The 23569-nt window shown below is 36.7% G+C and overlaps 1 protein-coding gene across 2 annotated transcripts in view; it reads right to left on the reverse strand.

The window, feature by feature from the left end:
• GABRG2 (gamma-aminobutyric acid type A receptor subunit gamma2) overlaps nucleotides 1–23050 on the reverse strand; it is an 80422-nt gene extending 57372 nt beyond the window's left edge. Inside the window, exon 1 of one of the 2 annotated variants that reach the window (XM_005018904.6) lies at nucleotides 22167–23050. In XM_005018904.6, the coding sequence (XP_005018961.3) occupies nucleotides 22167–22273 (107 nt within the window). In that variant the 5' untranslated portion in view covers nucleotides 22274–23050. The remainder of the gene's footprint in view (nucleotides 1–22166) is intronic. The other variant, XM_038186592.2, reaches the window with a different exon arrangement.
• Between the last annotated feature and the right edge of the window lie 519 nt (nucleotides 23051–23569).

The raw sequence follows: 23569 nt of genomic DNA on the forward strand, positions 1-23569 counted from the left end.
TGTGGTTCACAGTTTATTTCCTATGCTACTCGTGCAGTTATCATTCCATGAAGTATTCTAATCATTTAAAATATTCAGAAACTGCTCACAAAATGATCAGACTAAAGTCTTGGAAGGCTAGTGTAACAGCAAATGCTGGTAGCAGCAGTAAATGGCACAGATCTGTGTAGTCCCATTCACAGCCAGGAGTACTGCTTGAATTTTTTTATCCTTCCTAAGTCACAGAGGTACTGAGGCATACAAGGAAAAGTGATTTAAATAATACTACAGTTTTCACAAATAAATTGCTATAACCAAAACAAAATTGAGTAGGGACTGAGTACACAGGTCTCAGAGGGAGTATTTAGGAACCAATATCTCTAGAACAGGAGAGATGAGTGCTCCCAGGAGATGACTTTGACTTTTCAGTATGTGAAGACCCTAGATTGCCAGCAAACAAACAAGCATTTCTGAAAATTATGCCTACTTCAAGATTTAAAGGCTGGCTGGATTCTTTTGAGTATTTACTTTGTTTTCTACTGAATAAGATGATACCATAAAACATAACACCTAAGTATCATAAATGGAGCAGATTATCTTGCGTGTCATCACACGGCACTTACAGGGCAAGCAGGTGATCAGGCCCAGTCAGCATGGGTTTATGAAAGGCAGGGCCTGCATGACGAACCTGATCTCCTTCTATGACAAAGTGATGTGCTTGGTAGATGAGGGAAAGGCTGTGAATGTGGTCTACCTTGACTTCAGCAAGGCTTTTGACACTGTTTCCCAAAGCATTCTCCTCAAGAAACTGTCTGCTCATGGCTTGGACTGGCGCACGCTTCGTTGGGTTAGAAACTGGCTGGATAGCTGGGCCCAAAGAGTTGTGGTGAATGGAGTCAAGTCTAGTTGGAGGCAGGTCACTAGTGGCGTTCCCCAGGGCTCGGAACTGGGGCCGGTCCTCTTTAGTATCTTCATTGATGATCTGGATGAGGGGATCGAGTGCACCCTTGGTAAGTTTGTAGATGACACCAAGTTAGGTGTGTGTGTCGATCTGCTCGAGGGTAGGAAGGTTCTGCACGAGGATCTGGATAGGCTGCACCAATGGGTTGAGGCCAACTGCATGAAGTTCAACAAGGCCAAGTGCCGGGTCCTGCACCTGGGGCACAATAACTCCAAGCAGAGCTACAGACTGGGAGATGAGTGGTTAGAAAGCTGCCTGGCAGAGAAGGACCTGGGAGTGATGGTTGATAGTCAGCTGAATATGAGCCAGCAGTGTGCTGAGGTGGCCAAGAAGGCCAACAGCATCCTGGCTTGCATAAGAAGCAGTGTGAGCAGCAGGGCTAGGGAAGTGATTGTCCCCATGTACTCAGCTCTGCTGAGGCCGCACCTCAAGTACTGTGTTCAGTTTTGGGCCTCTCGCTACAAGAAGGACATGGAGGTGCTCGAGCGAGTCCAGAGAAGGGCGACGAAGCTAGTGAGAGGTCTGGAGAACAAGTCTTACGAGGAGCGTCTGAGGGAGCTGGGCTTGTTCAGCTTGGAGAAAAGGAGACTCAGGGGCGACCTTATTGCTCTCTATAGGTACTTTAAAGGAGGCTGTAGCGAGGTGAGGGTTGGTCTGTTCTCCCACGTGCCTGGTGACAGGACGAGGGGGAATGGGCTAAAGATGCACCAGGGGAGTTTTAGGTTGGATCTTAGGAAGAACTTCTTTACTGAAAGGGTTGTTAGGCATTGGAACGGGCTGCCCAGGGAAGTGGTGGAGTCACCATCCCTGGAGGTCTTTAAAAGACGTTTAGCTGTAGAGCTTAGTGATATGGTTTAGTGGAGGACTTGTTAGTGTTAGGTCAGAGGTTGGACTCGATGATCTTGAGGTCTCTTCCAACCTAGAAATTCTGTGATTCTGTGATCATGACGTGTATTTTACACACCTTCTTCTAATCATTCAGCAACTCATATCATCCTTGTTGGCACTTGTCATCCATTTTGAGTAAAGCAATCCTATTCTTAAACCCTTTCACTGACGTCTTAAATATTACATGGCAATGAAGCTTTTTTAATAGTCACTGTAAAACTATCAATTATAGCAGACCAGTTTATCTCACAGTTGTTCTGTATCTGCCCCAAGATGTGCACTCATATTAGCTACTGCACCTGATCACATCATAAAGTTTAGCTTTTGGTAGTTATATTTAAAGCATCTATTTTCCATATTTACAGTTTCTGTAGAATTTGGCTATAGCTAGTGTGTACAGAGAAAGGTTGAAAATGAAAATTAATCTTAGTTTAAATTTTATTTGCTGCTTATAAGTTTTTGAAAATTATTATTTTTTTAATTTTTATTTTTTTTAATTTTTTCGAAGAAAACTTTGGGGTCCATTTATTGAGAGTGTTATATGTAAAAATTTTGGCTTATAGTATTTACTGTGTTTTCTAGTTTGGTCTACTGAAAAATTGCATTGTAATTTTGTAAATTACAATGTAATTTTGTAAATTACAATTAAACATTGTAAATGTAGAGGTATGAAACAAACTTTTATAACCAGTAAGAAAAAAGAGCGATAATTATAAAACCAAGCTCATATAATTCATTTTGAATGGCCTGAGCTAGAAGAGCAGCATTTATACTTGTAAGAACTCAGATGATTCAGATAAAGTTCTGTGATTTAAGATGATCATTTCAAATATTTTTTTAATTATTTTTTTGAGCTGAATTTTTTTATAAATATGTTTTATTTTGTTTACACGAGGTTATATAATCTACCCATCTCTCTTTTTACTGTAGTTATGGCTACACATTTAAGTGGCAAGTAAGGACAAAATTAGGTAGAAATGAACAGAAAATGAGAAATAATTTCAGTATTTTTCTGCATCATAATCTTAGCTTGAATTTAGCTTTGACTTTATTTGAAATTATCTAGGCATATCTAATTGTAGAAAGCATAACCTTGGACTTATTTGAATCTCAGAAGGTTTATTTTTTGGTTTACCTCCCTTTTTCTTCCCCCTGCCCCTACCCCCCCCCTGTCCCCCCCCCCCCATTTTTTTTTTTTTTTAATTTCTTTTAAAACTGTTTTATGCATCTCTGCATGTGAAATCTGAGGCTCATGGGGTATGATTGTTGCCTATTGCTATTACTCAGCTCCTGTAGATTTGTGCTATAGCTGGGAGAGCTCAAGAAATTAAGTTAACAACCATTACTGAAATGTGATCTGAATAGGTATTGTTTAGTGTGAGTTCTCACCATTTGTTCTGGCTGCATTTTTTTTGTATCTAATTTCGTCTGTTACTATTATACATAATTTCTCTTCTCAAATAAGCTACTTTTTTTTTTTTTTTTTTTTTTTCCAGAAAAGATTACTTTAAAATCTCATTGTAAATTAATAGGAGGAGCATGGAGCTTAATGCTATTCTCAGTAAAATTAGGAAAACATGAATGCCCTGCAGCCGCCTATTTAAACAATATTATCTCAAAAAAAAAAAAAAAAAAAGTTATTGCTCAATTAGGTTTGAAAAATGGAAGAATAAAGATTATTGTTCTGTAATACCTTGTAAGGTATATTCATAGTCTGTCTGATACTTGCACATTTTTTCTGTATTTTGCCATCATGATACTTTCACTTCTGGAATCAATCATTCATGATGCAGTCATATTTATATCATTATCTGTCACTATTTAGAAACAAACATGTAAAATGCTGGTAATTTCAGCATTTTTTTCTTACCGAATAACCCTCCTAAACTTGTTATTTTAGATTATTTATTTCTTTATGTATTTTTATTTTATATGTGAGCTTCAAAATTCGTGTGAAACTGAATATTAGACTGAAATGCATCAGGGAACGTTTTCATCTTCTATGTCTAAATACACAACAAAACACTGTAGAGTGGTGTTCCCCATGTTGGGCTGGGAGTCAGAAACATTGGATGCTAATCCCACTTAAAGGACTAGTGTGCTTCTTGCCCTACTGAGTCAACTCATTTAAGAAATACTTAGCTAATAATATTCCACTGTATAGGGCACTTTCTGATTTGTGTCTGACAGCACTGTGATGAATATTATTAGAACGGCAAAGCTGTAAGCAATTATAACAACAGAAAAAAAAATATTACCATGCTTCACCCAGTTTTAGAATGGATTGCTTAGCTAAGATGAGGAAACAAATACTTCAAGCACAGCCTCCTCACCTTTGGAAAAAAAAGCTTTTGTTGGACACGCTTGTTTTTTGTAATTAATGAATGGGAAAACCTGTTTATATGTGAAAACTAAACTTTTAATGTCATTCTTTCTTTCTTTGTGCGTGGTCTTAACAAGGTAACAATAAAAAAAAGAGTTTGACATGGAGATTATCACCACATCAGTGCTACGTAATACCAAACTCTGAATAGCATATAATCCAGACAGAAATGACAGTGCAATTTGAACATAAAGAAACAGATCTTGAAAAGCTCTGCACAGGTCACATAGTAATAATAATAATAATAATAATAATAATAAAGATTACAGTTCTCATTTTCTTACAAGGCTGAACTAGGGTGTTTCTATTATGGCTTAAGTGCAGGAAAGTGAGAAGGAACTTATTTTACACAAGGAAAACATTTATTGGTGTTAAACTTATGTAAGCATGCATGGTTGAAGCATTTCTGTAGCCAAGGATATTACAGGTAATACTTGTTACTAGGAGCCCTCTTGTCCAAATCAATGTCCCTCATTATAAGCTTTTACACTAGACCAGGTTTCTGACTAGGTTACTTTTTAAATCTGGGGGCATCCTGATCTTGTGTGAGAGCAGTGGTGTTGGAGGATCTGGATTTCAGAATGTCGAAGACCTAAATAAACAGTTCATTTAGACATAGATACATGGAAATGAAATAAGTTTTCTAACAATCCATGGTGTCAATATTTTTCTTTTCTTCCTTTTAATGTGCAATTCATCAGTCGAGCTTAAGATATCAGTCAGAATTAAGGAATTCTATCCTGGTTCCTAGAATAGGCATTTGCATTCTGACAAGTTCTGTCCTCAGATTTGCTTATGTCAAATTGAATATTTACTATGGCTTTCTCAGCAGAATTCCTGCTAAAGCAAACTCTTTAGGTTTTCTGCAATTTCCGCTTCTGCAAAATGATTAATTTAGCTAATTGAATCATCTTATTCAGATATGTTAACACAGTATTGTTGAATTCAAATTTGTTTCTGTCACCTGGAGAAACCTTTGGACTACATCTTCTACATGAATCTTGGAACCTAATTGCCTAGGAACCAAATGATTTTCTTAATGTAAATGTGTTTTTTTTTTTTTCTGAAAGGTGTTGAGGAAGTTCTATCAACTGTTCTTGTAAGCGTATATTATGTTTACAAAATAAATACTCACATAAATGTACATAGTTATTTGTGTTTGGTGAAGACTAGGCATTATTGTAAATGGCCTTATTATGAAGGAATAAGCAATCATTATCTGTGTCTTACTGGAAATAAGGCTGCATTGCTGGGAATCACACTTCCATTGCTCTTAACAGCCACATTATAGCCCATATCTTTGTTACGTCAGGTGTGTCAGTTAACCTTAGAATGATTGGGGAACCAGGCAACAATACATTTTAAAACAATATGGGTTTATTTATTCATTCAGAATATATTCTCAATTCTCAATTCTTGCTTCTTTAAGATCATGGAAGTATCATTACGGACATGTTTGTCAGATAGAAAATGTGTCTTGAAGAGAGAGCTGAATGAACAGCAAGTAGTTGCTTGATACACGGCTCTTTAACTTACTTATCATGAAGCTAACTCATTCGCAAAATGAGTATAAGCAAATAGTGAATATTAAACTTCTAGTTTTTAGCAATGCTTTTGATTTCACTTCAGTTTTAATGCACAGTAACCAGTTGTAACCCATGCAATCCCACTTAAACCAGCTTATACATGTATCATGCAAGACGCTGTTTGCACTCATACTCAAAAAACAGGCTGTGCAGGGGTGGATGTGGAGTTTAGTCCTGATCACAGGTTAGATGTGTGATACATTAAGAATGTAAGTGGCAAGCTAATGTCTTTATGTCATCTGCATAGAATAGTCAACAAGTGTGCCTGATTTTTTCCCTATGGAATGCATTAATTTCAGTAAAAGGACTATATTGGTTTTGTTATGAAATTACGATAGAACCAGCCACCAAGGAAAGTCCATCAGGATGGCTCAAGTTGGGGTCTCTTTAATTTTGTAGAATGTATGAACATACTAGCTTCTGGATAAGGATTATTAGCACTTCTGCTGTCATATGCACCTAGACAGGTATATATAACTTTTAGCCCTGTCAAGTGGCACCTGATTTTACAAATCTCTTCCTTCGTATTGGAGCTGGAATAAATTTTTACACTCCCCTCCCCCTAGTCCCCGCCAAAAAAAGAAAGAAAGGCGGGGAGGGGGGGTCAGAGTGTAATACTATAATATGGTTAGAACTATATTTCAATCTCTTATTAATAAATAAGAAATAGGCTGTCCCACTCAGAGGGAATGGCTGGTTGTGTTGCTTCCCATCACTGAAGGCAACAAAAACTTCTGTTTCCAGTGCCATGTGAGAAGAGAAACGTAACCTTTTCCGATTGTATAAGATGTCCAATGCTATTTTGCAGTGAAGACCTGGTACATTCTTCATATATTTTAAACATAAATTATTCAATGAAATAATAAAGAAGAAAAACTTGTAAAAATGTTGTTTCTTAAGCCCTTCTAGTTTTAAATCACTTTACAGAAGAAAATCATATCCACAAGCATTCACAGATCAATCTTCGGTATATATCAGAAGAAAGAGTAATTATCATTGCAGATCTGCAGCAGTGAGAGATGTAAACTAATTTTCTATTAGTGACTGTGAGCAAACAGTCACAAACAGAGAAAAAAAAAAGAGAGAAAAAAAAAAAAAGAGGAAAAAAAAAGGGGGGGGGGAGTGGTTCTGGACTCATGTTCAAGCCTGTAGCTATTACTGCAGGGACTGGTTTTCAGAGAATTTTCAAAGCAGCCAGGTTTCATTGAGTAGGATCTGACACATATACAGCTGTGCAGAATTCCTTTCCCTCTTTGCACAGGAAGAAATTATTATGAACCCAAATTTCATTTCTGCAGGACTGCAGTTCAAAGCAAAGATACAAAGAATCCCTTGGTGAATCCCAAAGTGTCCCTTTGTCTTTTGGACAAACTCAAACTCAAACTCAAACCAAGTGCAAGGAAAGACATTTGGTTCAAGGGTTTAGAACAGTTGTTCCTTGACTTAAACAACAGAGAACTTCTGAAGGCAAAACTTTCTGGAGACCGTCCTAGTGATCTCACCCTGACACTGAAGAAATGAAGAAATAATCTAAGGCTATCTCAGGCAGTCTCACTTTCATTAAAGGTCCTTTAAAGCTGTAATGTGAAAGAATGAGTATTCACTAGAGCCATCAAAGTATCCAGATTCCATGGGCATGGGAATCATCATTCTGTTGTGCTCAAAATTTTGTTTGTGGGCAAAAAGGAAACACACCTTACGTAACAAGCCAAGAATTTATTGTGCTTATAATAGGAATCTGAACAGTCTGACAAGAATTTTTAGTAGTCCACATGTAATTATGTAGAGAAATATGTTTTTGCAGAAGATTCAATAATAATGATACAGTTAAAGTTGTTATATACCCAGTTTTTAGTTTCTATGCCACTTCCTGATGTTAGGCTCACCCTTTTCCTGCTCCTGAGGTTGGTGGTTTCGTAATGGTGGTGGTGAGGTCTTACAGTGAGTTGCCACCATCTGACATCTTTTGCTGGAAGAATGGTCATGTTGGTAGTTTCCTTCTTCTCACCCCAAGATCCACTTCGGATCATTTTTCTTTCTTTCCTAACATGTTTTTAAGTCTTTGTTCTTCCTTCACTGGCATGCAGCTCCACGTTATATCCAAGCGTACTATATAAATTGACCTTGTTAAATACTATTTCATGATTCTTTTTATGACCTTGAAACCATATTTATCCTACTCTGGGGCTCTAAGGCCTGTTGTTAGCAATGCCAGGGTACAGAAAAAGATGTAAAACATGTACTTTGGATATCTGTTACATTGAAAAAATCTTGCCATCAATTATATTCAGCTTTTTATGCAAGATTTTTTTTTTTCTGAAAAAAATGCTGAACTGTTGATGATAACTAATAATAATAAGATGACTCAGCACTTTATTTTAATGAGAAGAAACTAAGTATGGATTCACTTAGCTGTTGTCTTATTTCTTTCTTCTTGTTTCTTCTATCAGTCTCCAATAAACAAAATGTAAGGCACATAATATGCAATTTTTACCTATCTCTCAAGTTTTTGACATTTGAGTGGGCTGGGTGTAATGATCATTGCAAAGCCTATCTTCCCATCCCTTATGTTTAAATGTGACTATTATCGCTAGTCAAAACACCAGGAAAATAGGAGAAATTTCTATTTCACACACATACAAACATATACTTCACAGACCTTTTCCTTCCTTCCTTCCTTCCTTCCATCCTTCCTTCCATCTTTCCTTCCTTCCTTCCTTCCTTCCTTCTTTCTTTCATTTCTTTCTTTCTTTTTCTCTCTCTCTCTCTCTTCCTCTCTTCCTCTATTTCTCTTTCTTTCTCTCTCTCTCTTTCTCTTTCTCTTTCTCCCTCCCTCCCTCCCTCCCTTCCTGCCTGCCTTCCTTCTTTCCTTCCTTCTTTTTTTCCAGAAATATTTTAATACATCTTTTTTCACTCCTTGACATCAATCAGCTTGGAGAAAAGGAGACTCAGGGGCGACCTTATTGCTCTCTACAGGTGCATTAAAGGAGGCTGTAGCGAGGTGGGGATCGGTCTATTCTCCCATGTGCCTGCTGATAGGATGAGGGGGAACGGGCTAAAGTTGTGCCACAGGAGGTTTAGGTTGGATGTTAGTAAAAACTTCCTTACCCAAAGGGTTATTAGGCACTGCAATGCATTGCCCGGGGAAATGGTTGAGTCACCATCCCTGGAGGTCTTTAAAAGACATTTAGCTGTAGAGCTTAGTAATATGGTTTAGTGGAGGACTTGTTAGTGTTAGGTCAGAGGTAGGATTAGGTGATCTTGAAGGTCTCTTCCAACCTAGACAATTCTGTGATTCTGTGATAAAGTAGGATTTTATTTTATAGATTCTCATTGCACCGATTATGATCAAGGAAGTCTCTCTTTGTAAAAAGGAATTAATTTTTTTAAAGGGAAAGCTGCTAGGAGCTTATTTTAGAGTTAGAAGATAGGCATAGGGAAAGATGGATGCCTCATAATTCAAAAACAGGGCAGGAATCGGAACAATAACTGAGTATGAGCAGAAGCTCAGAAAGTTGTCTGAGTGAGTTTGATTAATGTGTGGAACTGGCTATGAGGGTCAGAAATAGCAGTAGATGTAACCATGACAATATTCCAAAAACTTACTTAGGAAAAACTGTGTTGGGAACAAAGATGATAGGGTATAACTATTACTGATATATTTCTGAAATTCGTATAAGAGATAAAAACACATTAAGGTCTCAGAGATGCAGACTCGGGTAAATAGACTTTCAAAATATTTTTAGCAATAGAAAGGTACAGAGTGCAGAAGATATAGCAGAGAATGATGCTAAGTGGAGAAAGACCTACAGAAGTGAAAATGTATTCTCCAGTTTGAAAGATTACATAAGAGGATATATATATATTTTTCTTCACTGTAGCTCTGTATTGTGGCTAAATCAAAAGATCCACTAAATGTGCTGCAGAGCATTTTTCACACATAAACCCAAACATCCATATGTTCAAGGCCACAAGTTCTAGCACCCAAACAGGTTTCCCTGGTTCTTTCTAAGAGCCCTGTGGAGTGTTCACTGTGGCCATGACAGTGACAAGTTTTAAAACTGAACAGATACAAAACCTAGCAGTGAAAGGCAACTGCTATCTAATTTTGCTGGCTCATTTTAAACTAGTCCATTCCCAGCTGTGAGGTCTCCATTTAAGAGCAGCAGATACAAATGGTGGCACTTATGGGCGATGTACTATTTGTGAGCACCTAAGCTAAGTCTGTGGAGATAATTAGGGTATCAGCACAAGCATCATATTTTCTAAGAATAAGATGCAGATGGGTTTAAGAACCCATTTTCTATGGGTGCAGAGAAGGCTCTTCAGTAAAAAAATGTAGAACACCTGACAACACGATGGTGCTTCAGAGATTATGTGTGTACTTTTCAAACTGCATGATCAAGATCTGTTTAAAAACAGGAAGTCTTTTAGTGGCTTGAGCAGAAGCCAGATGGGACCATCAGGTGAGGATGGAGACCTGAAAACCTGGAAAGAAGGGAAATCCCTAAAATTACCAGAACATGAGCAGAAACTAAGGAGGGATGGAGATGTTTTACTAATTATAGCATATTTTCCACATGGCTAAATTCACATTCACTTTTACTTGGTAAAGTTCCAACAGCTTTTTAAGAACTATGGATTTTCGCAGAATATCTGATAGTGTACTGAGAAGAAATTTCACTGGAAGCCAGCAAAACAAGACTTTTACATGCAGTTTGTTCTCCTGAATTCCTAGGGAATTTGGCAAATACACCTCAAAATATTTTCTTAAATGAAGAACAGGTGCTGTTCCAAGACTTAAAGTTTTCCAGGAGACATAACTGGAATACGTTTAACTGGCAACACTGGCATTTTTACATATCTCTGTCAGATTTCCTGGGATTATGCTCTTCATCCTGGTTAGTATTCTGGTTCCTGTTCAGAAAACCATATCCAGAAATACATAGGTAACAGCCACTGTTTCCTGAAGTGTCATTGGCAGACACAACATCTCCCTTAAAATAATATATTCTTCACATGCTCTTTAGAGTTTTTGCAGATAAACTAAAATAAGAAGTCCTATTTAAAATATGTACTATTGATTATTTGTATTATTGATTATTAAGCTTCCATTTCTTTAATTAAATCTTTTTGATACTGTTTTATTGAGGAGCTCAGAGCATTGTGTGTTCAGGTAACAATTGCAGATAACAAATGTTTCTCATTCTTTAATCTGAATACATATTGTAGTGAATTTAATCACCTCTGCTGCTAATCTACTATAGTGAGAATAAAGAAATACTGCTATGGGTACCACAACACAAGAATTGATTTTACAGATGCAGTAGGTTTCCTTTCTTTTTTTTTTCCTTCCTTAACAAATGTTGTAATTAAAGCTGCAAATTATTTTCAGTTCTAATACTCTCTGAAGCTCTTCATACACTCAGAACATTTTCAAAGTTCTCATGTGAGCTACAATTCTTGGTTTCTGGCCGATGAATAATTGTTTTGCAAAATGTAAAATAAAATCCACTTTTTGAAATCTGTAAGACTAAAATTATTCCTATTCCCTTTTAAAATCATATCCGTATAGGGCTTTTTTTTTCACACATATAATCCCTAGATGACTGAGTAGTGAGTTATGGAACTCAAAAAAGTAACCATTATGGAGACAGAGTAAAGGGTTAAAAGTGGTTCAATATAAACAGCAAACAGTAACTTGGAAATGCTTCATTTTAGTATTGAGAAATTATATCTCTCTAGAAGCCATGTCAGCATAGAATCACAGCACGGCTGAGGTTGGAAGGGACCTCTGAAGTCCAACCCCTCTGCTGAGCAGGACCACCTAGAGCACATTGCCATGTTGAAAGACAAAAGGAACGCTGTCCTCACTGTGGGAAATAGACGTATCTTAGCCTTACAAACTTTTTGACATCCAGGAGGCAGAATTGCGGATCTGTATCATGATAATCGGTAGAAGAAAAGAATATTTTCATGTTGCTAATTGTGGGATCTTAAAAATTGTGCTCAGAGCCTGATTAGATATGCTGGACCTGGAAGTTAAGAATTTCCTCCTAAAGATTTGTGGTGACTTAATCTCATGTGCTGCATTAGAGATTTAGTAAGGTTTTAAGTCATTTTAAGCACATAATTTAAGTCTTTAAAGCTGCTTACTAAGGTTTTTGAGCTTTTACTATGGAAACAAGGGAGAGAAAATGAAAAAAGATATTAATGATGTAATGCTGTCTTTGCCCCAAAGAGTTTACAAATATCAATATAGGTTTATTTACTATAATGCACTCTTTGACATTAGTTAATTATTTTGGCCCAATAAAAGAGCAACAGTATTTGTGATTGTCCACTAAGGACAATCCTCAAAGCATTTTACTACTGGCAAACTTCCCCTCTTCCAAATCCTCCCCTTCCAAGAAAATGGTGGTACCTTTACTAACTTATGAAATGAAAGCATAGCACACAAAGAGATTTGGGTTCACAAGCCTCACTGGCTGTAGAAGCAAAATGCATCATTTCAGTTATTTATATGAAAGCAAAAAGGTGTCTTTTCAGTCTTCAGGTTCACCTACTAAGACTGTTCCTGGCAATATAAATATTATTACACAGATAACATGTCTCATATCTTCCAAACCCTCTAATCACATCACCACTTCTTCAGCTAAAGTTGCTTACTGTGGTAATGGATTTGCTTTGCTTCTTTCTCCTTTTCCTGCATAACTGTGAGCTACCATCAACTTTCCCATTTGTTCTTATTCCACAGTGGCATGCTCCCTTCCCTCTAAAATATACTTACTAAAGGTATACACAGCCTAATTTCACTTAATAGAGAAGGTTGCCCTGCATTTTGTCTGTTAATTTGATCATAATAACTCACCCTTCTGAGTCCTTGCACTGGTTTCCTATCTGCAGTAATGCCAGTCTTGTCAGTATGTTCAAAACACAGTCTAATTCCAGCCTTCATTTCCATATACCCTTCAGTTCTGCCTCCTATTCACAACAGTCTTTCTGGGCTGATGCTAATGCCCTTATTCTCAGTAGCAAGTCCCTTTAAGAGCTATCAGTGTTTCATCTACAGAGATTCAAACTGACTGTAAATTGAATTGTATATCAATTATTTGGTGGTATTCTTCATACACTGACATCTGTCTGTTTGTTTGCCTTTAGTGTGGTATCTTTCTGGGCAATGGTTTCTCAGCTGTTTTGAAAATATTGGTCTTTAGTACAGATCAGCATGAGCCAATGATCTACATATATACCTATATTATTGATTTTTATTTATTTACTTATTTTGGTCAGGGGATTATCTTTCTTCACATGGAGGCAGTTTGAGTGCCTAAATTTAGGTAGAATGGCTCTTTGGCCTATAAAAGCAGAAATCAGGATAGCAAAAGAGGAAAGATGATCAACCTTTATGAACCTAATGAACCTTAATTAACTGTGCTCCCTTGACTCCATCACTATTTGCTGTATACCCAGTTGAAGTTTTTTAACTGTTAATCTACTGTGTGAGGTCTTTTGTGCCTTCATCAGTGGAAAAAAAAAGAAGAGTATGTCCTATACCTCCCTTTTACAGGTTGCATGAGAAATGACTAAGTGACCAATCTCATAACTGACTTAGAAGAGCATAATTTAGACTGGTTTTTTGGCTTTCTCTGTCTTTACCAACCATATGCATGGATCACTGAGGGCCAGAAGTGCACCTAATAACATATTGAATAGTATATTGATTAGTTTAATAAGGTTTTCTAACAAACATTACCTCATTAATATTAATTGTTCTTAACTGTTTTTATCATTCTTCCTCTTTCTGTCTCTTTTTCCCTCTGCTCTTGAAAAATAATGAAATATTTTTATTTTTTTTTTACAAGATGAATTAAGCAAAAGTGCAATTCAGTAGGTAATCCTCAATCTGTTGAAGCAGGCAGATTTCTGTTTCTATCTGAAGATATCTTACTACAGATTAACAAAGGCTTCATCTGACCAGAACATGCTATTTGTGTTACACAATACAGCACTGAATCACTATTGAAGGAAAACATTTTCTGATGTCACCCAGTGTTTTCCAGGGAATTCTGTCAGAGAGTTATTCTAGGTATGCATGAGAACCTTTTTAAGACACATTTCAGTGTATAGAACCATAACTATTTTTCTGAAAAAAAAAAAAAAAAAAAAAAAAAAAAAAAAGGAGAGTTAAAAAATTTAATATGATAAATGGCTCAGAGAACAGCTAGACTTTCATCTCAAGGTTTCACACCAAAGTCCAAGATGGCATTCAGTAAAAAATACAATTTCATATTTCATGATTACCTGCATCATTTGGAATAAGCTAATGCAAACACAAAAAGTAGATATCTTCTCTTTCCTTCCCTTAAAATGTTCATTGTTAGCCTTCATTCCTTTGAGACACTTTTCTTTCCATATATTGATGTTTTATTTATGGTAATAATCTGTATATGTTGGTTTAGGTTGTGTAAAAGTGCTTTTTCTTTAATATTTTGCTGTCTGTCTGTGAACAGATGAAAGTTATGTCTCGTAAGAGTAATATTTAGTTTCATATACAATGGCCAGATTTCACAGTTAGGCCTACACATTGTGTTGTACATCACTGATTATGTGTGAAAATGTCCTTCAACTAAATCTGAAAAAATATAACTGAGCCTGTAGGTAAGAAAATATGACTTACACTTAAGTGAATTTCTTTCTTAAAGATAACCATTTGTTGCATTGGGATTCTTGTATAAATTAATTAAGTTCTACTACCTGCCACTGCTTTGGATATATAAGAGGTTAAACTAATGATTATTCTGGGTCTGATCAGCTATATATCATGCCAGGTCTTTTGCATCTGACATGCCACTAGCAGAAATTAAGAGCAAAATATTGGGGCAAGAATATAGCAATGCTTTTCTGGTAAAATCTCTGCTTCCAGAAACATGCAGCTGGAGATTTCCTGTAACAAAATCTTGCCACTGAGTTCAATGCTCCTTGATGTACTTCTCTTGGTTTTGAACCTCTGTAAAACTTTAGGCTCTGCAGTTACCTCACTGGCTAGAAAAGTAAACTTTCCTTATTTTTTCACATAGCTAATGATAATTTATTCAGGCTCTTTATAGGAGAAAACAAATAATGCTTCTGTAGTGAACTTCCTTCTGGTTGCTTAGGACATCATATGAAAATGCATTATGCTGTTGAAGTAGTCATTTATATGGGAAGGTGTTTGCTAAATTTCTCTTCTGCTTATGCAGTCACTGAATTATTTCTCCTGATGGCTTTCAGCAGCATTAAAGCCTCCCATTTTTGAGAGTAGTTGTGTTAAAAATATTATCCAGTTATATAAATAAGAGGATATCACTGTGTGTCAGACTGAATACCCAACATTCAGTCCCATGAGACTCACATATTAATTTCCTGGCACAACTGTACAAATAACCCAGAATCACACTCAATGATTATCACCCTCAATAGCTGTCTTCAATTTACCACCTTCAGCCTTCTTTTACCTCAGTTTGTCTCAGCAAACTGGTAGGTGCTGGGACTTGTGGAAATATGTACCCACTATCTCCCTCTTCCAACTCTTCTATGAAAAAAGATGGAAAAAATGATAGTTTTTATATAAATTTCTCACATTGAAGTAGATGATTACACATATATTATAAATGAATTTCTAACCATATGACAAATTTAAATGTAAATATTATTTTCTTGTTTCCAAAGATAAAATTAAATGATATTTTCTCCACCTCCTGGCTTATAGCAAACCTTAATTTCCTCTTAATTGGAAAGGTCAAAATTGCAGGTTACTTCTGAACATAACAGAAGAAAAGATGGACTCAATTCAAACAACAACAAAGCTCCTACTGACTGCACTGGAGCTCTTCCGAGCTAGGAGCTCACCTAAATACCTGTAAAGATAATATGTCTCTCTAGGTATATACGCTTGGAGGATTCAGACTCTCATGGCCTGGTTTTGTTAACATTATAATGATCTGGGCTATAATCCAGAATCAAATGGAGGAATGTAATATATACATTAAGTTTTAAGTCTTTAGAAGTCACTAATCATGTTGAGTCTAAAGTCTAAAATCAGTGAATTTAGAATGGACCATTTAAGCTGTTCCTTTTTCATATCACTTTTATCCTTCAGCTAAAATAGCTCTTCACCTTTTCACCTGTTTTTTTTTGTGTTTGTTTGTTTGTTTATTTCTTCATGCTATGGATATATTCACTATGATCAATCATATTCCCTAAATTCATTAGTGCTCAGCAAGTTTAGTTTTAGTCTCAGTTAGTCTCAGTGAGTTTAGTCTCTTGAAATAGGCTCTTCCTTACCTCATAATAATAATAATAGTTTTCTGACTATGGCATTGGATTTCTTTTTCCTGCAATTTGTGGTTCTTTCCTGTTACTTTCTGCAGGAATTTAGTCTTTTATGAAATGGACGTTACTTGTTCTAAATAAACATCCTCCACCTTTGCACACAGAAGCATCTCTCTACTTGCAGTAAAGTTACTCGGACATCTATTTCTATCATTAATTGTTAGATCTATTCCAAAAAGAGATAAATATACATGCATCTTGGTCTTTTAGTGCCGCACAGTCTCCCTAGCTCTTGTGCAGAACAAGAAAACAGGTTCTGCTCTTCAACAAAGAATATTGTTTATATCCAGAGGGTCAGGACATAGGTTTCTATGTGAGACTTAAGATCAATGTATGCTATAGTTTGTTGGCTGAAATGGCATGTTAAGTTTAAGCTGATCTTCAATACAGAATGAATTTCACCCTGGCAGACAAACAAAAAACAACAACAACAAACTGTTTATAGCTATTGTATATCAGTTAGCTGGAATGTAGATTGAGAGCTTTCTGCAGAGTAAAAGCATTATACAGTGTAAGAAATACTTCTTGAAGATTCTTCTGGAGTTATAATTTAACTTTGGGCTATTTCCCAGTTCTTAGCTCTAAACACATTACATATAAGAATTCATACTCTGTAGGTCCTGGCTTTTCTCTCAGCAAGAGACTGACTTCATCTGGTCAAGCGTTAGTGAGAAGATTAAACTGGGTCCATGATATGAGGAGATTCCTAAGACTGCAGAGATGTTCAGCATTAGCTGCAGGATAGGATGTTGATATCTCAGTAGACATCACAGGGAAAATGCAAAATCAAGCCTTACCATCCATGTCAAAGGGAATTTATAGTGCAATAAATGTCCATAAGGAAAGTGCAACACTAGATAAACTATGAAGCATCAAAACTAAAAAGAAACTTCACTTCTAAAATCTTTGTGTGTGTGTGTGTGTATACCAAGCCCAAATCCATATTAAGTGAGCCTTCAGCTAGCAATGTACTCTCCCCTGCCATTCTGACATAACCTACCTGTTCTGTACAAGACTGAGTGGGGCTGCAGGTGCAGTAGTTTGTAAAGCAGCAGTTCAGACTGCATTGATGATGCCGACAACCACAGTACACTCTAGGTATTCTGTTGCATGTTTTCAAAGAACTAATGAACTATTACTTTAATACAAAGTCTATATCTGTGAATGTATAAACATTTTATAGTTAGAGTGGCTGAACAAAACCGGGGAAAGGTATAGGGTGCTGAGCTAACTTAAAATGGGTTAGTGCATCTCCAAGTAGCAGGAAAGTGCCATTTGGGAGTCTGGACCTGGGTCCTTAGGATGCCTCTTCTTTGGAGATTACTTTTTATATGTTTTATCTAATCTTCTAATAACTCATGTTTTCAAGTCATGATTCAGTGCTTTTTTGGAGCAAGTGGTGGTCATTACTGAGGTACAAAAGTGTTTAAGCATAGTGGGATGGAGACCTGCAATGAGTTTCCTGTGACCAGATATGTACTTCCTTTGCCTTCATACATTCACTCCTGTCAATCTTCTTTCCTTTTAAATTTTTGGACAATGTTACGGAGTTTCTTGACTTGTAAAAACTGAACAAATATATAACAGGAAAACAACATGATCACAATTCAAATCAACAAGATATTTTTTTTTCCAGATAGTATTGAACTAGAACAGTTTAAATTCATGACCAAAGACATGGTTTAGATGGCCACTGAGAAGACACATAACGTGAATTGCATGGTGATTATTACAATTAAAGATTAGATTCATTTCTAAAGCTGCTGTTAGTTTGTTTATTTATTTATTTACTATTAACAAGTTTGATTTCTCAGATTTTCAAGGATTCAAACTTTTTGAAAGGCTTTCTAATATCACTTTGCATATTCATCAGAGTAATTTGGAATACATGAATATTAGTACACAAGTTATGGTTACGTGGAATAGCCAAAAAAACAGAAGTTAGTTAAAGGGTTTAATACACATTTCCAAACCATTATATACTTGAAAGTAGGGAAAAAATATCTACAATATTTTATGCTCCATTAAAATTACTAGATAGTGAGAATGTTATTTACTTGTTCTAGTCTGCTTTATAACATTGCTTTTTGCAGTCTTTTTATTAGAATCATAGCTGTTCCAAATTCCTTCTCTGAATCAGTTTGAATGTGTTACCATTACAGCTGATAACTGATAAAAGTCAGGAATGCAGTATGGCTATGAAAAACTCAAAGACAATCTCACTCTCCTTGCTACCCCTGAATTTTTCAAGTAGAGTGAAGGTCCTGTGTCCATGCAGTCTCAGCTCTGCTGAAATACACGGTGGTATATAGGCCAGTCAGCACTAAATCTGCAATTTCATTGTACCATAGACAAGGATAAAGTCATCATTTAACAGCATTTGTATTCACAACTTCTGTTGTGGTGCTTCTTTACAAGCGACTATTCCTTGTTGAGAAATTGTCTCTTGCTGAGCAACATCATACTCCAGTAATGCTCCAGGTGACTTCCACAGGACCTCTGACTTTACAGAAGTGCTATGCACTGCATGAAAGAATTGGAAGCTAGTATATGAATAACTACATCTGCAAGGTTGATTCCAAACTGATGTTAACAACTGTTACAGTAATTCTAAATGACTGTTCAGCTCAGGGATATTCATGCCCCTCTTAATCATTGTTATTATATCATGTACCACACGGTGCAAGAAACCAGCTGACACTGCTAGTGCTTTACAGGAACAAAACAATTTTATTCATTTCCATGATGTGTAATTTGCTAAGAAAAATATGCTCATTCATATATGCACCAAGGTATTTTAGAGTTAAAATGATTGTCTTGTGCTTTTTTTTTTTTTTTTTTTTTTTTTTTTTTTTCCTGATCATTCTTGACAGTTTTCAATTTAAGTTATTTAGTTGTAGCATAGAAACATTGTAGAAACGTTGTCATTCCACTACTTGGGCACTTCCAAGGAAAAAAAAAAAAAAAAGTAGCCACTGTCCCAGCATTACTCTGCACTGTGTTCATGTGATTTTTGTTGTCAATGTGTTAGAGCTAAGGACTGGACAAAAATAACAAATAAAACCCATATGTAAACAGTACATAGGGTATAGCTTTCAATCTATCTGAAACTTTGCTGGTAAGTGAGCTTTAATAAATGCAATACGCATTAATTACTTATGTAGTATACAATAAGTTTAATCAAATATTATTTCCAATTAAACCCCATACTGATATGTGCAAATATTAAAGTATTCTATGTACATTTTAAAAATATTGTCTCAAACCCAGCATTATGGTGCACAGACATTTGGAATTTGGTTTGACTCATTTTCTATGAGTGTTTCAGTCAAAAGGGTGGGTTGCACAGTGCTGTTACACTGGTTTGAGTGATAGGATAATGGAGGAACTTAACTTTATGCAGTATTTGCAGCACAGTTAGGAACTTATGAAATTTTGAAAGAAACGCTTCCTAAAACTTTAGTGTGCAGAGTTGTAAAGATGTACTGTGTGAATGTTATGAAACTAATGATATAAAATCACTGTAAAGGTAATGTACTGCTGTGCTATAATGTGACATTTATTCTGAATTGATTCAAATCATGGTTTGTTGCTTTCAGTGATACCTGAATTGTACCTTAATTTTCTTCTTCTTTCTCTGATCTTCCAAACTATCAACAATTGTGAAACAACTAATTTCTCCAGAGAATAACTTCTTTTTTTATATTTAAATAGGAAAAACCTCTGCACAAAATTAACAACCAATTTATGTTCAACTACTTTGATAAGATTCTGCAAATAGTTAAACATCTGTGTGTACTGACTGTTTTCAACATATTTATTTACACGCATAACATGGAGCACATGTTAGTGATCAGTTACATTGCCCTATAAGAATTTCAATGTCCAAAACAAGTGACACATAATACAATTATATTGCCCTCTATCTGATCTGTTTGATGAGTTTCTAAGAAAGAAAAGTTTTCATTGTGGCTATAAATAGACACTAAGTTCAACTTTCCTAACTCTCTCTTGGTCCATGACTTCCCAAAGCTAACACTAATTTTTCTTCCACAACAGGAAGAGAAAGGTGTCTTGATTATTAGAAATAAAATCATGTTTTCATGTTGACTCATTGAAAATATTTTTGTAAAGCACTAAAAAGAATTTTCCTCTTTAATTGTAACTCCTTAATATTACTTCTCTGTCTGTTTTTCCTTAAAATATGATGTCAGGAAAGTTTCAGAGCAAACCATCTTGGCTATCAGATGGTTATGAACAGAAAACAGAACACTTTGCCGAGCTAAAAGTTTAATTTCTACTATGAAGAGTTTCTTTTAAAGCTAATGAAATAATTTTGGCAAAATTCTGTAGCTGAAAAGTGAGTGAAAAGAAGCAAATTAAACTAACTATCAGGGATCATTTTAGTGGAAGTTTTACAGTAAAATAATCTGAGACTGTGTCTGTGTAAAGTGAGCACTTTCCAGTGGGAAAGAAGGAAGAATTACACAGAGCAATACAAACACAGGTACAGTCACCTCAGCTGAAGTCCTTAGGTGAACTGCTTTCTTGAAATCCAATAAAAGCTCATTTTCCATTGCTTTCTATTCACTTAGTAATCACAAAGAATTCTTACAAAATCAGACATGCCTTATGCTTGTCTGGCTTCTGACAAGGTCTCTTTTCTGGTAGGCTCACTAAGTTTTATTTCACTTTCTACTTCATTTTCAGCCATTTTACATTTAATTTTAGGGGAATTCTTCACAAAGTTATATGTTTGAGATGAAAGCTACTGTAAAATCCAGCAACTTTTAATTTCCTTGGTCAGTAATTTTTGTCTTTTGTTTTGCTTGGAACTAAAGTCCTACATCTGCAGCTACAAAGTTCACTTAAAAAAAAAAAAAAAAAAAAATTAAGCCACTTTTTTGCATGGCAGTGTCTAAGGAAAAGGAAGGGAGCAGAAAGAAGGTAAATCTGAATGAGAAGCCTGTATGACTACAGCATTAATAAGAGAAAAAGAGAGAAAAAGGAGTTGGTACTAACTTCTGTAGTGTATAAATGTCAACAAGGCTTGTGCAGCTGTGAGGAAAAGTCTATTAGGACTTGAAAGACCAAGTACTTTACAATGCAATGCTACTTGCTCATCTAAACTGTTAAATGTACAGTCCAGAAACCTTTGTAAGAATGCCTGGTTCAGCATATTGCTTGGCACTGCAGTAGTACTTACTCTCCCCCTCCACTTTCTGCACATCCATATACAAACTCCTTCTTCCTCTGCTATTAAGATTTTTACCTCTTTACATTTATGTGTACAATACACACATGCAGCATGCTTGCACATGTTGTCTTCAAACAGTACATGTGTAAGCACGTGGGGGTAAATGTTACTGTAAATATTTGTCTAATCTGACCGGCTATGTGATTTGCACACTCTATTACATCCCACTGCTTGTTTCATCAGCATTAAACACATCTCAGTAACCAGCAAATGCAGGCAGCAGCTCACTACCTGCCTTCGGAGTTTTTGCAGAGATCTGCATCCCTGTCCTTGGTCCTAGATCCTTGCACTGGCTCCTTACAGAACAAATATACAGCGCTTCAGAGCCCAAAGCCCAGGCACGGCCATGATGCAGCTGCTTAGGTGGAAACAAGCGTGAATGCATGGATGTTCTACCCACAAAACACAGCTGCATTATAACTCCATGCACTCCAGCAAACAATAATTCAGAGGGAGAAGGCTTCATTAATATGGCACCAAATTCCATGAAACACCCGGCATGTACCACCATCACACACACCCGCTGCTCACACTCCCTATCCATTTCAGAGCAACCACAATTGTAAGAGAAATGAAACATTATAAGATCTCATCTGCTAGGAGATAGATGAATGTAATGTCGCTATCTAAACCTCCAGCATTCTCACGACAGCTCTGCGAATTTGCAAACAGCGTCTTCACCCCCAGCCCTCCTCCCCCCCACCCCCCCAACAAACAGAATCAGAAAGCACATCTTACCACTGGATGAGAGAGAGGAACACAAGTGCCCACACCATCATTTTGAGAGAAAATGCAGGATTCAAGAGTGCAGTGCTCCCCAGGCTTGTTGGATTTGGAGGAATCATCTCTTTCTCTCCCCCCCCCCCAGCCCTGTTTTTTCCCCTTTTCTCTCGGTTGCAGATGGATCCGTCCCCTTCTTTTTTTTTTTTTTTTTTTGGTAGTGGTTCTTCCCCCCCTCCCTACCAGGTCCCGTCAGTGGGATGATACATTGCACCCAGCTGCGGGAATTAATATGCGGGGGGGGGGGGGGGGGGAGCAGAAATTAGATCTGCACAAGCCCTTTGCAGATATAATCAAAAAACGTCAGCTCAGGCAGCAAGCAGCATCTTCCAGATCTAGGGCAATAATATAATTGGGAGAAAAGAAAAGAAAAACTGCACATACACAAACACTCGCAGAATAAAAACAGTCAAGGGAAGGAGAAACACATACACATGCACACATTTACAGAACCACTCACATACATGCAACAATCCGATACAGCAGTGGAAAGGGTAGATGAGAGAAAAGAAAGAAGAGAAAAAAAAAAAAAAAAGGAAAAAAAAAAAAAAAGAATGAATAAAGCAATGGAGCTTCTGCCTGAATGCAGATTAACTCCGAGGTCAAAGTGGAAATGATGCACTCTGCTGCAGCAGCACAGATTAACACATGCGTGGTGTCAGCCGTGGTGCTTTTTAACCTTTGATTACACATATGCAGGCAGCCTGGATTTTTGCTTTGGAGGCAAGAAAGATTTGGCAGGCATAAAAAGGGAGGTTGGAAGGAAAAGCTTGCCCTATGCTGCTGAGGATCCTCATTTTTCCAAACAGCTTGGAAATCGTGATTGCACAGGGGAAAAAATAAAAGGATGGATCGGGGGAGTGGAAAAGGGAGGGATGGTTGTTGCTAAGTAACTCAGGAAATGGGGAAAGCAGCATTGGTGGAGTCAGTATCAATGAGGTGATTCAGTGTGTGATAGGATTAGGGAGAATATGCAAGGTCTTCATCTCCCCTCCCCCTAATAAAATCTGGCTAGACCAACACAGGAAATGCTTCCTGGACAAAGGGGAAATGCTAGATGGCTATAAAAGCTGGATCTGGCCAAGTTTTGGAACCAGAATCCCAGGTTCCATTGTACAAACATGAATTTTAGCTGCTATTAGGGCCAAAAACCAAAAAACAAAACAAAAAACTAACAATAAAACAACAACAACAAAAACAAACAAACAAACAAACAGAGAATCTCATGATTTCCCAGAGGCAGAGCACCTCATTCTAAAACAGACAGTTGGACCATGATCCACAGTAACAAATTTTTGACCCCCCCCTTTTTTTTTTCTGCCTAAAAGCAAGGCAAATATAGACAGCATTAAGCTTCCTCA

This window comes from Anas platyrhynchos, chromosome 14, assembly GCF_047663525.1.
Source record: "Anas platyrhynchos isolate ZD024472 breed Pekin duck chromosome 14, IASCAAS_PekinDuck_T2T, whole genome shotgun sequence".
In the NCBI taxonomy this organism is placed as follows: Eukaryota; Metazoa; Chordata; class Aves; order Anseriformes; family Anatidae; genus Anas; species Anas platyrhynchos.